The sequence below is a fragment of the Nelumbo lutea genome, chromosome 1, assembly GCF_056320005.1.
Source record: "Nelumbo lutea isolate HS-2025 chromosome 1, American lotus-T2T, whole genome shotgun sequence".
NCBI lineage: Eukaryota > Viridiplantae > Streptophyta > Magnoliopsida > Proteales > Nelumbonaceae > Nelumbo > Nelumbo lutea.
This window is the reverse complement of record NC_142684.1, coordinates 31,007,491-31,020,999: the sequence shown is the minus strand read 5'-3', so window position 1 is coordinate 31,020,999 and position 13,509 is coordinate 31,007,491. Positions and strand designations below refer to the sequence as shown.

Genomic DNA, 13,509 nt, shown 5'->3' with positions numbered 1-13,509 from the left:
AACCGCCTCTATGGGGGCAGGCATAACCGTCACTGTCTTTCTGTCATGGCCACCTTTGCAACAACTGAGATGGCGGTGGCAAGTGGTCGTTGGAGTGTGGTTGTCATGTGTCAAATCCCTGATCAGTCAGGCACGCCACCTCAGAGTAAGAACTTCTTTGTCAGGTACAATTATTCAATCACATGACCTGGAGCCGAGGTGCCGGAGTGGTGCACGAGGCGAAGTCTTGAGTTCAGATAGGAGTGTGGCTCGAACTGACCCAAGGTGGGTCAATCCGGGCTTCGCCCTTTGCGAGGTTCCTTATAAGGCTCGAGATTTATAGGGAAAGTTTGAATTCTACCTCTTGGGAAGCATGGGTTCCTTTTGGGGAGCTCAGGGCCTCTCCTTGGAGAGCTCGATCCTCTTCTTGGGATATGACTATATCACTGTGCCGAACTGAAGCTCCTTCCAAATCATACCCGATTGTTTGCACGTATCGCATAGCGAAAGGGTCGGACCAAATCTACCTCCGTCATCTTTCTTATAAATTATAAAGCCAATATATCAAGTGTCACTTTCAGCTATCTTTTAATGTCCAATCTCAAATGTCATCTAATTTACACTCTCTTATTTATAAATCTCTTATTCTCTTACTATTATTTTTAAATCTCTTATTTATAGTTCATTTGTCCAAGTTTAAATAACTTGTACACTTTATATATTTTCACCATGTTATGTATGATATCACGGGTAGATCCGTTTGATACATACGGTTGAACCGCTGATCCGACACCCGAATAAACGGATCCATTTCCGGGTTGTTTCTTTGAAACATTCTTAAAATCTGAAGGTTATGATCCAACGGCTTAAATGACACATCTTCAATCCCAAAAGCGATAGATTGTAATCCAACGGTTAGACATCTCTTCACTTGTCCCCGCCGCCAATGGTACCCTTCCTTGTCTTATTCCTAGTTCCCTATTTAATGAACCTGCATTTCATCATTACGTATTTTGTCTATCTTTTCAAGCTCCAGTGTCCAACCCACTCTCCTCTCATGCGCTCTCTCCTTCTTCCTCCTCTCTCCTGAGAATCCCAACCGTCTCTCCTCTCTTGTATATTTGTCGATTCTCTCTCTCTCTCTCTCTCACTCACTCTCTCATCTCTGTTTCTCAACCAAAAATGTTGAATCCAGACGCCAAGCCCTACAAGCTGAAAAGCCCATCACTTCCTCTGTTCTATCCACCAGCTCCATCACCACCAAAGATGGCAACGGTTGTTCCAACTCTTCCACCGCAGCTACCACCGTTTGGGGCCTTTGGGCCTCTATTTTATCATCCATTTTACCCAGTTCCAGGCCATCAGTACCGACGACCATGCAGCGTTTACTACTGTCCTCCACCTCCACTGCATTTTCCTACTTACGCAAGCTGCACCATTGCTGCAGAGAACCAGATCAAGAGCATGGAGTTGAAAAGTGGCGGTATTTCAAGAAGGATTTTTCCAGCGAGATTTAAGGGGTCATACAGACGGCCCTTCTGGTGGGGTTTCCGAGAGAAGAGTAGCTGTAGGTTGATTTGGAGACCAAAGGCTGATAAGGCGGAGGAAAGCGGCCGTTCATGTTCAAAGCTGGAGACTGCAGATAATCTCCGTTCAACTCCTCCCACTCCCACGGTGGTGTTTAATGGCTGTGAGTCCATTCTTCATGGCAGCACAACTGTTATGATAAAAAATCTGCCCAACAAGTTGAGGTTTTCCTCTCTCCCTCTCTTTGTATATCCAAAAAAATATTCATAGTCCCTAGACTTTTTGCTTGAGAACATTTCTGCATTCTGCATTCATGCACAGCTGGAGAGAGCTCTCTCTCTCTCTCTCTCTCGCTGTCGCTCTCCTATTTCAAACATGGATCATGGATGCATTTTTTCTCTTGTAAAATATTTACGTTAGCGAAGTCCCAGTTGGAATTTAAATGATCGTTGCTTGCAACAGATCATAACCTCGAATCCTGTTTGTAATTTGTATTTTTCTTCATTAATCTACACACACTTTCTCATTCTGCATTTTGTTTTGTTTTTTCTTCTGAACTAGTTATTTGTACTTCATGTCAGTAGGGAGATGTTGCTGGGCTTACTTGACAAGCACTGTGCTGAGGAGAACGAGAAAGCCCAGTTGGGGTTGGACTCGTGTCTCTCTGAATACGACTTCGTGTACCTTCCCATGGATTTCTGGTAATCTTCTCCTCTTTTCTGTTTCTGCTGCAGTTTTCTGTAACAAGAAAAGAAAGAGAAACATCAGTAACCCTTTTGATTCAGAGGTTGATGTTTGTGGATTTTTCTTCTCTCTCCACTCCTCAGGCTTGGGAACAATCTGGGTTACGCTTTTGTGAATTTCACCAGCAGCGTTGCAGCAGAAAGGTTCTACAAATCGTTCAATAATTACAAATGGAACAGGTTTGAATCGAAGAAGGTCTGTGAAATTCGCCAAGCTAAGATCCAGGTGAGCTTCACCTTTCTATCTTCTGTACACATTAAGAACTTTCTTCATTTTTTTTAATTTGGGTTTTCATCAGTTCTATATCACTTTCTTTCTTTCATCTGGGTTTGTTTCAATTTCCTTTTGTTGCATCTGGTTCAGGGAAAGGAGGCTCTTCTTGCGCGTTTCCGGGCATCCAACTTCGCTTGTGATACAGAACTCTTCTTGCCAGTTCTTCTCTCTCCACCTCGGAACGGTTCTACATCCTGTCCACCTCCTTCAGTCGTGGGAAGACTGAAGACCAGTTAGGGATGATGTCCATGAAGAATTCCAGTGCGCAAATGACCATTTTGCCCTTGTGATTTAAGCCAGGCGTTTACTTAAAATTAAATAAAAAATCACACGTGGCAAATGTTTGTGGTTTTCAAGCTTTATGCAATCCACACCAGTCCACCCTTCCTAGCTTGGGAGTTGTAGCTTATGATTAGTCGGCTGCTCAGCTTCTCCTTTTATCTTTCTGTCAGTTTTAGGATTAGAAGAATCCATTGTGTTATATATGTACTACGCAGGATGCGCTCTGTTCATTGATGATGGTGATTATTACCTGTGTTTTCATTCTATCCCCAAGATGGCTTAGGATTCTGTGTCTAGGGTGCGTAGTACGCCACTGGGGAGGGAATTAGAAACATGGGTTATAAGTTGTAGGTTGTAACTCTTTTTGATAAGCAGTTAGAGGTTGGAATACTGCTTATTTGTCTGAACTTTATAATATTAGGGGTAATCTTGCCAATGGGTGTAACTGTAACTGTGTAAGGTTTCTTTTATTTTGTGTTTTTGTGGTTTCTGAATCCTGAATGCTCTTCAAGGCGTGTTTTGATGATAGTTGAAGACTTGAAGCGGCTGAACTGATAGAATAAGTTGTTCAGGAGGTTGTGAACTCTTTCAGTAGATCCTTAATAGCTGAAGCTCAAAAGTGGGTTGGTTACCATTAACACCCACTGAAAGATAAAAGAATTAAGTCGTTCAGTTCAGCTCCTTGATGGTGATCAGGGTTTCTATCTTTATTAGGTCAATAAGCCTCCCAACTCTAACCAAAATTTCATTTAGAGGTTCAAAGTATTATCAGCACAAACCATCAAAAGGTTTAAATGACAGTGTAAACATAGTTGAATAATTTACTACAAGTGTTGGGAAACGATGGAAGAGTTAAGATATGTATGGTATGGAGATATGCAATTGAAGGTTGAAACATGATAAGGCTTTTCTATTTCTTGTTTTAATATTGGGTGATAACTCGATATAAACGGTATTAATTGTTGTATCCAGAATGGATATTTTCAATGTGCTAGTTTAATTTCCTCAAATATTATTTCATTTTATGTAAAATTCAATGGTGATTTATCATGAGTGCATTTGATATAAATGGTCACTGTTTCTTAGCAAACCTTTTCCCTCACCCAGACTTTTTAGATCAGATATTACCGACACTTCTGGAAGAAAATGGTTTAAGCGTTTTACAATATATTTTCTCAGTAAAAAAGTCTTTTAAATTATATTGGTTCACTGGTTTTATATTTGGAATTCGTTGTGTTAATATTTGTAATTTTAGGAAGTGTAATTTACAAATTGTTACTTCATACAAATTGACTTGTCTGAACCTCCAACGCTTATGCAAGATTATGGGGGAAATTTAAAATGTCATTGATGTATTAATGGTCATTTGAACAAGAATGTCGAGTGATAAGCTGTGGATTAATTATAGCTTAGTTCTGATTAATAATCTTATTTATTAATGAATTGAAGAAGATTGGCATTGCTTAAATGATGGGAATAAATATTAAACTCTAGTGATGTATCTGATGGGATGTATTTATCAAAGCTGTGATTGGATAAAGTTCTGTTTTAAAGAACTTTTTGAAGAATTGAGTTATGAGTAATTTCTTAAAAGCTTTTTTCTTCTTCTTTTTTTTTTTTTTAATTATAAACAATTAATTCATAGAATGAATTATCAGATTAGATGAGGATCCTCCTACTGTTGCTGTCATTACCAGTAATAAGTCTTGAGTTTTGAGGTGAATTTTCCTTCCCTTCAACAGTTGTGATTCCTTTTCCCACATGACCCTTTTGTGGGAATATTTGAGTTTATGAAGTCAATCCATAATTTCTAGCTGAGTACATATATTCCATACTAATTTTTAAAGAAGGCATGAAGGTCTCTGAAACTAAGGGTGTCAATGGACCGGTTTTGGATTGAACCCTGTTCAGTCCAAAATCAATTTGGATGGATTGGATGGCCCAATAAGACTTGTTGGATTGGACCAGTTCGGTCTAAAATATTTATTAGATTGGATTGAACCTGGTATGCCCGTAACAAGTTTATATTGGATTGGATTAAACCAATATCTAGTCTATTTATATAAGATAAGAATATATGTATCAATGGATCAGGTTTGGATTGAAAGCAATCTAAATCAAAATGAATTTGAACATATTAGACAGTCTAAACATTGAATTGGACTGGTCCAAGTTGGTCCAAAACATTTATGGATTGGATTGGACCTGGTCCATTTATAATGGACTCACATTGGACTGGATTGGTTTGGACCAAATCCAGTCCAATTGACACCCCTATCTGAAACCAATCCCCCCATAAGTTTGTTCTATCAAAGTGTTTCAACCAATTCTGTTTATCTTTCTCTTATCCAGCCTATGGCTTGGTCCATTTAAAGATCTCCAAATTTTATGTTAATAATTGCATTAGATGGGCATTAAACCATTAGTTATAATGACATCTAATTTCTATATCTTGAGAAGCTAGAAGATTAAAGGGGAGTGGTGGTGGAATTGAGGCTTTTTTTTGGTAAGGTGGTTGAATTGAGCTGGCTGAGTGTCTTGTTTTTGTTTGTCTTTAGAATGAAAGGATTAGCTGAAATTGATAGCTGTTCATTGGCTGTGGGATCAATCATTTAGCTCCATATCAGACATAAAGTGCAAATGACCCACAATCACTCAAACTCTCACTTGCATTTTTGGCTGGTGTGGAGTTTTAACGTAGGGCTGCAAGTTGGGTGGGGTTAGGTCGGGTTGAGGTCAATCCTAGCCCAACCCTAAGTTCTAAACCCCAACCCTAACCCTAACCCAACCCGACCTTCACTCCGTCTTACCCAATCCTAACCCTAACCCTAACTAAATTCCTTCAACCCTAACACAACCAAACCCAATTCGAAGTCAATTTCGGCTTCAGATGGGTTTGGGCCCAACCCAACCTTCTTCTCATCCCTTAAAATCTCGTAGAACTTCTTAATCTCATATCTCAATTCAACTTTCACTACATATATTAATCCTATGTTTTATTAGTATTTATTTGTTGATGTTTTTATTAGTTCTTTAAGTACAAAAAAAAAGTGTTTGAAATGATTATAGTTTATTTTGAGTTATAACTTATAATAGATCTTTTATGGGCAATAAGCTATGGGTGGCAAATAATAAAGAGGAGATAAAGAATAAAATATTCAAAGAACATAAGAAATGTTATTAAGGTTTGGGTATTTTCAGGTTAGGTTAGGGTTGGGTTTGAGCTAACCTGGCCTAGGTTGCAGCCTTAGTGTTGTTTGATTGCACTTTTTAGTGGTCTTGGATATGAAAATGCTACTTTTCAAATCTCACCCCTTGTTTGGTTTTACCTCTTAAAATTGGTCTGAATCTTATTTTCAGATCTGAAAATAATAGACCTTGGGCCGGCTCTTAATGCGCTCAGATGCGTTTCAGAGCTGGTGCGTAGTCCAAAATATCCTTACAATATTTTAGAAATGACATGAGTTACCCCTAATAACCCTAAACCTAGAAAACCTAAACATTCGACCTCTCTTTCTCTCTTGCTCTCTCTATCTCTGTCTCTCTCTGTCGCTCTCTGTCTCTTTCTCCCTCTCTTCACCTTGTCTTCTCTCCACCGCCGCTGCAACTTGTAGTAGCGGTTCTCTCTCTCCCCCTGTCTTATCTTGCTCTCGCTCCCACACTTGCTCTCTTTCTTGTACTCATTCTCACTCTCTCTCTCACTCTCTCTCTCTCTCTTGCTCTCACTCTCGCTCTCTTTCTCTCTCTTCGCCCTGTATTCCTGCCATTACCACTGCAACTTGTAGTGGTGGCTCTCTCTCCCCATGTCTGCCGCTGCAACATGCAACAATGATGGTTTGGTGAGTAAAAATATTTAATTATTAATTATTTTAATATTTTTTTATTAAATATTAATTATTTTTATTAAATTTACTTGTGTTATTTATCAATTATTTTTATTATCTAGTAAGTTTTAATTATTTTATTAATTTTTAAAAATTATTTTAAATTTTAATTATGTAAATTATTAATTAGTAATTATTAATTATTTTAATATTTTTTAGTCATTAATTATTTTTTTTAATTTTAATCATTTCATTTATTAATTTATTATTTTTATTTGTATTGTTTCAATATTATTTTGAGGTTGACAATTATATTTTATGAGATCATGTAAATTGAATTCAACGTTTCTAAATGGTATGTTTTAAGGGTAAAATAGTAAAATCAATAAATTTTAGATGGTAAAGGATTGATCCAACACAAACAAACTTATGAATTCAGATCATTTGAAAAATAGAAAAGCATCTATACCTCTTTTTAGATTTCAGACACATTTATTATCTTTTTAACTTTTCAGATCTGAATTTTTAGATTTATCAAACGCCACCTAAGTAAAACGATTGATCCCACAGCCACGAAAAGAGATACAGAATTCAGCTAATCCCCTCTCGTCTTTAGGGAAAAATTGCAGGGCCAATGAGAGCCATTGCCTTTTATCGTATCTCTATGTTGGTGAGTAGTGGGATCTACACTCCACTATCATTTGCCTTGTTATACAAGCCTCATATACTCAGCTGAATTAGAGAGGGAAAACATGATTTAGGGTTTTTCTCAATTGTCTTTCTTTAGTTTCCATGTAATGATCGATATACCCTCTACTCCTTTCATTCATTTGGCATTTCACAATGTCGAAAAGTGTTTATTTATTTTTTACATTTTCAACTTTCCGTGTCATAACTCCATCAGTCTAATAATCTAAATTGATCCCACCCTCTTATATTTTCTTTTAACCTTAATGGGTTCAATATGGGAAAATGGGCTGAAACAATACATATATGTTTCATGTTTTTTTTTTTTCTTTTTTGAATTTCATTTCAGTGGGTACAGTTGACTCCACTGAAATATATGTAGCTCCGCCCCTGTCTATACTTAGTGTGGGTTGATACCTTAAGCATTCTCATTCATGTCTTAGTGTCTAGTTGGAGAAAACAAGAGAGCATAAGAGTTAAACAAGCTATTTCTTTTTGCAAAAGGAGAAAAAGAGTTTTAATATTTTTTACAAGAAAAACAAGGGCATTTTCAGTTAATGTTTCGGTTGCAGTTTTGAGTTTATTCTATCAAGCTTGTGGTAGATGTTCTTGACTCTTCAATGGGTTTTTTGAAGAGGGTTTCTGCAGACATGTTTAGAGGGGTCTTTCCCATCTTGTTGATGGAAATTATTGTTTTGTGTATCCAAGAAAGGTTTTTGTCTCTTAATCTTGATATCCTCTAAAGTTAAATCTAGAGAAGTTACAATTCCATTACTCTTGTTGATAATGGAATGTTTTGAACCATGTTCCCACAATTTTTATCCTCATATTAAGGGATTCCAGTGTTAAAAATTCTTGATGCACAGTTGCTCTTGTTTGCTTATTTCTCTTCTCATTGGGTATCTTTTATTGTTTCTGTACATCTTTTGATTGATTTACACATTATAAACAAGAGGTGTTAACCCTAACAAATGGTATGTGCCGATCCAATAGAACCAAACTGAACCAACCAAATTATATAGGGTTTGGGTCTGCTCATCTACATTATGTTTCTTTATTGTAAGTGGGTTGAGATCTGTTTTGGTTATTCCAAATTGATTAAATCTGGAGTGAGTATATATACAAAATTCTATATTAATTATACATATATATTGTCAAATTACAAAGATACTCCAAGTTTAATACCTATTTTTCTCATATGTACTTGTAATTATATATTATCATGGTTTCGAAAATGTGTCAATTTAACAAACAATTAGGTTTATTTTCAATTTACATGTTCAAAGTATAGTTGTCGATTATAATCAGCTCTTAATAGGTCAAACCCGATAATCCTGATTCTATACATTTACTTATCGGGTTGGGACCCGGTCTATTCTAACCCAGACCAGAGCTGTCCCATTGACAGCACTAGTCTTTTTTCGTTGATTGTTTTTGAGCGGCGAAGAGGAAGTTTCGAAGAGCATCGCACTTCGTAATTTGTATCATAAACTCTTTCTTATCCTTATATTGTTGAGTATTCTTTTTATGATTACAACCAATTAAGTTTACAATGATCTCTAGGCAGTATTTGTTTGCATTTTTTCCATAAAATAAAATATTTCGGCTTATGTAGAAACTCTGTTTTCCACCCGATTCTAATCCTTTCGCTGCATTATTTGCACTAGTATAAATGCATGGGAGTATAAATGAAAAAAAATGTAAATTTTCGTTTAATTTTATTTTAGGTTTTATTTTATTCTACTTTATGTCTTGATTTACTTCATTTGTACTGCAATCAAATAAAATAAACTAAAATTTGAAACAAAAATAGGTCAGAATTTACATTCAAAGCATTTGCACTGCCATAGTTTTGCATCGTTAAAAATTTATTTGCATTGCAACCAAAACAGCCTTTGTGTAAAAGGTTTAAGGAAACAAAATTTTAATTGTAGAAAGGGGAGAAAATATAGCTTACATATTTCCTATAATGTATGGCTAATGGATAATGTCGAATATATCCAACCAGTCCAAGGTGACACCCTTTGTAGTATTGGACTGAGGCGCAGCTTGAAAATTTCTGGGCCTGATGCGGCTCAAGCTGGGCTTTGACACAAAACCTAGGCCAAGCCTAGAAATTTCTGGGGCAGGCCAAGATTCAAATGATCGTCCCCATTTGTTACATATCTGAAGACAACTTTATAGTAATTATATGTTTTAAATTTATGAATATTAATTCATAATAATGGGTTCAGAGTATACGATTTTACAAGCTTAAAAGTTTATAATGAGTTAATTTATATTTTGCATACTGAAATAAAATATAATTACTTTATGTTTAGTCTGCTAATTGCAAATTCCTAATTAGAATTGAAGTATGTAGTGTCTTTGTGTTTTCATACTTTTAAAGCTAATTGAGCTTTAGAATTTATGATTTTGTGTATTTTTAAGATGTGGGCTTCCCTCCATGTTCATGGGTATATATTAGTTTCTTTTAAGAAAGAAAGGAAGCTTTGTTAATGATAAAGAAAGAGAGGGGATAGGGTGGCATGAGACCTTACCCTCAAAACTAAACGAGGGGCAGAAGTTCTATACATAATTCTAAGAACACAAATTCTTAAGGCTTAGTTTTGAAGGAGTACAAATGCAAATATGTAGAGTACAAAACCTTATATTTTGTATTATTTTGTATGCATTTGCACTGTATAAAACATATTTGCATTTGTACTTTTTCCAAACTGAGCCTAAGAAGAATGGTGAGGGTGATAACTGTTGTTTATTATTTTGTATTTTGTATTTGTACTCCTTCCAAATTGAGCCTTTCTAGCAGACTAGTCTCCTTGACTTTCTTAGACTTATAACTCTTTTTCTTAGATTATTTTTTTACGACAAAATGAACAATATTGAGGAAGATTTTCATAGATTTTCTTTTTTCCAAAATCCATCCTTACCCTGTTCTCATTCAAACCTTGTTTGAGTTCTCATTCAGAAGGTCTAGCTCAACACACACTCTTGCAACCGTTGTTCTAGTAAAAAACAAAGAATCCAGATCCACCTTCACGAGTCTTCCAACAACTTTAGCACTAATGTTGGAAAATATGAAATAACATGGCCGTAACAGATATCAAACCAGAAACCAAACAACCAATTCCGAACTACAGGAAAATATATGTAGCAATTGATAAGAATCAGATGGAAAACTTATCAGTATAGCTGAGTCACGGTATGAGTCTGCTCTCCTTAAAATTGATTTTGCTGCCTCTTGGAGTATTCCTATTGGTGCAGAAGGTTTTCGGTAGTCAGTCTCCAGGATACAACAACTCTCAGGCTTGGTGTTCTATGCACCTCACACTAGTTTGTTGTGTTTTCCCAACACGACTCAATCAGTGAGAGAAAAAACACAGAGCGGGAGAATGCAAAAAACGCGTAGGAGAAAAACCAAAGTTTAGTGTGCTAAAAACACAGATGTCTTGGCCATTAAGTAATGCCAGGATAGAAATGTCTTCTGTTAATTGTATGTATATGTAATTTACCATTGCTGGGACTATGATGATGTCAAAGGAAAGCCACATGGAGAAATCCCAACCCAGACACCTTTGTAATAGCATAGAGACACTTTATCGAAATGATAGAAGGCTCACACACTTGCAATGAGCACAATGACCCATGTAGGATTTGTGATGAGCATGAAATGTCTTCTAAGACCTACAATGAGCACAGAAGACACCCAAAACCTGCTATGAGCAATGAATGTCACTTGTGACTTGCGATGGGCATAAAATGACATTGCTAATCTGAGACAAACCTAATACATTATTAGCACCTTACGATGAACACAAAACAGTAGCCCGTGCTGTAACGAATGGTGGACAAACTCTAAGACCAATGGTGCCCACCTACAAGTGATTGATATTCTTTCTGGTCACAATTGCTGTGACGAGGCGCCATGAAGGCGATTGAACAGATGTCTAAACATGTCAATCAATCCTTCACATGTGGCCACAAGGAAACCCATAAGGGGACGTAGCCTATGTGTACCATGCGGGAATCCTTAAGAGAAAGGAAACATTGTCCTTGAAGGATCTTACTGGGCACGTGGGAAAACCCAATGATGCTTCGTTAATAGCCAACATAAGCATAATGATCCCCTTTCCTAATATGAAAAATCTCCGTTTAGATCCTTCTCCTTATAGCCTCGGGATCCTTTCTATAAAGAGGGGACAAAGCATTGTCTCTAGGGATCATCATCGTCATCGTCATCTTAGACTTCCTAGATCTCTTTAGAGACCAAGGTGTACCCATGACCTTGACCTAAACCCTACTCCATGTTTGTCTTTCAAGGAGACCATCCCACATAACCCCACCACCATACTTACACTAGAATCTTTGGTTCTCCTTTGATCATAGAAGATGGCCACAAGAATGATCAACCTTTCACCCATTCTTGAAGAGCAACACAACAACCTTGAAAACCTTAACACAGAACTTGAAGTCCATATTCCTCAAGAGAGCAACGATCAAATTGACATCAAAATCTTGTCTCACAAGGTCTATGGCTTCAAAATGCGTTTCGATCAATTGGAGAAGATGCAAACCAAGATGAGGAGCACTTTGCAATTACTTCTATAGAGAACAGCCGCACTTGAGCATTCCCTATTCACTCCCACTAGCCCCTCCATGGCACCTTCCGGTCGCGTAGGAGTTTCAACCCTTAGAATACCCGAACAACCCCCATTAGGAAGCACCCACCTGCCCATACTCAATACTGTTAAAAGGACCCAACACTCTACCACCCTAGAACAAACACCTATAGGGGAATAGAGCAATATAGTCGTTGAAGCACTGGTTAGACGAATAGAGATCAGAGAGTATGTACAAGGCCTCATAGAAGAGAGACAAAATAAAGCACAATCAATATTCACACTCCAAAAGTCGTACTTCAATTGCATCTTGCACAAACCATATTCCACCAGTTACATACCACCACACCAATGGCCCTTGTATACGATGGTAAGAAAGGTAGCTTGCAAGAGCACATCAACAAATTCGAGGATGACCTAGGGGCCTTCGCTCTAGACAATGATGTAAACATGATAGCCTACTCTTGGTTTGTCAACATGATAGCTGGAAGCCTAGATTCCTAGGGCAAACTCACCAAAATGTTCCTATCCAAATGGTTCACCCTAAAGCAAAGATTGATGATGGTCGGCCTCCGCAACATAGATTAGCGCATGGTGGAAGATCTTCTAGCTTATGTACTGCGCTTCTAGAAGTTGACCCATTCAGTCTTTGATGAACACGTGACAGGGAGAAGTTTCATGGAGCAATGTATTTAGGGGATGCACCCAGCATGCCAAGTATAGTAGAGTTTTGGGATGTTTTCACCTGGTCATATGACCAGATGTCGGGATTAGATTTAACATTAGTCAAGCACTCATTGTATATTGATCCTAAATGCAAGCCTGTGAAGTAGCCTTAGCGCATCTTCAAGCCAAGAGTAGCTTTGAAAATCAAAGAGGAAGCATAGCGACTCTTAAAGGTGGGCTTTATTAGGCCCAATGCACTTCCCCAATGGTTGGAAAATTTAGTACTAGTAAAAAATAAAAATGGTCAGTTAAGGTTGGTATATCATCCATTTGCTCTTATAGATACCCCAAGAACATAAAAGCTAGTGGAAGTTGATGCTTGCCTATTGTTAGAATGATGAGTAGAGTGAGCACCGTCCAGAGGAACCACCATGCAACATACAAAATGAATGTGACCAAGCGACATGGTTGTCAACCTTCCTAACCATGTCATCTAGGTGACGCTCAAACCAATATTAAATCCATTCATCGAGAGGCCACTTCCCATGAGTTGATGTGGCCTCCACCTTAGCTTTAAATCGGCCCACCCTGCTCACCAACTTTGCATAAACACTCAAAAGGCCACTAGGGATGGACTTGGCATACTATAGGTGATGAGTCGAGACTGTCCTAACCAAAGGAAGCCCAAGAAGGGTAGAGACATCTTCCACTATAACCCCAAACTCACCAAAAGTGCTAACTAAAGTGTGGGTATGGAAATGCTAATGTGCCAAGAGTGGTTCCATAGAATCCACACCATCTCTACCAAGGAGGTGCATGAAACAATCAACCAGCTTTAGAAGACCGGTGTATGCAATATCTTGGAGCACATAGGGTTTTCCAAAATATAGAGCACCCATGACGTGAAG

The 13,509-nt window shown here is 37.6% G+C and overlaps 1 protein-coding gene across 1 annotated transcript; it reads left to right on the top strand.

Annotated features, from left to right (window-relative positions):
• Positions 1-1,161: 1,161 nt before the first annotated feature.
• Positions 1,162-2,760, top strand: LOC148874152 (protein MEI2-like 7). Its single transcript, XM_088963503.1, has 4 exons — positions 1,162-1,730; positions 2,088-2,207; positions 2,334-2,475; positions 2,614-2,760. Exons 1-4 carry the CDS (start codon positions 1,162-1,164, stop codon positions 2,758-2,760), a joined length of 978 nt encoding a protein of 325 aa, XP_088819629.1.
• Positions 2,761-13,509: the final 10,749 nt, after the last annotated feature.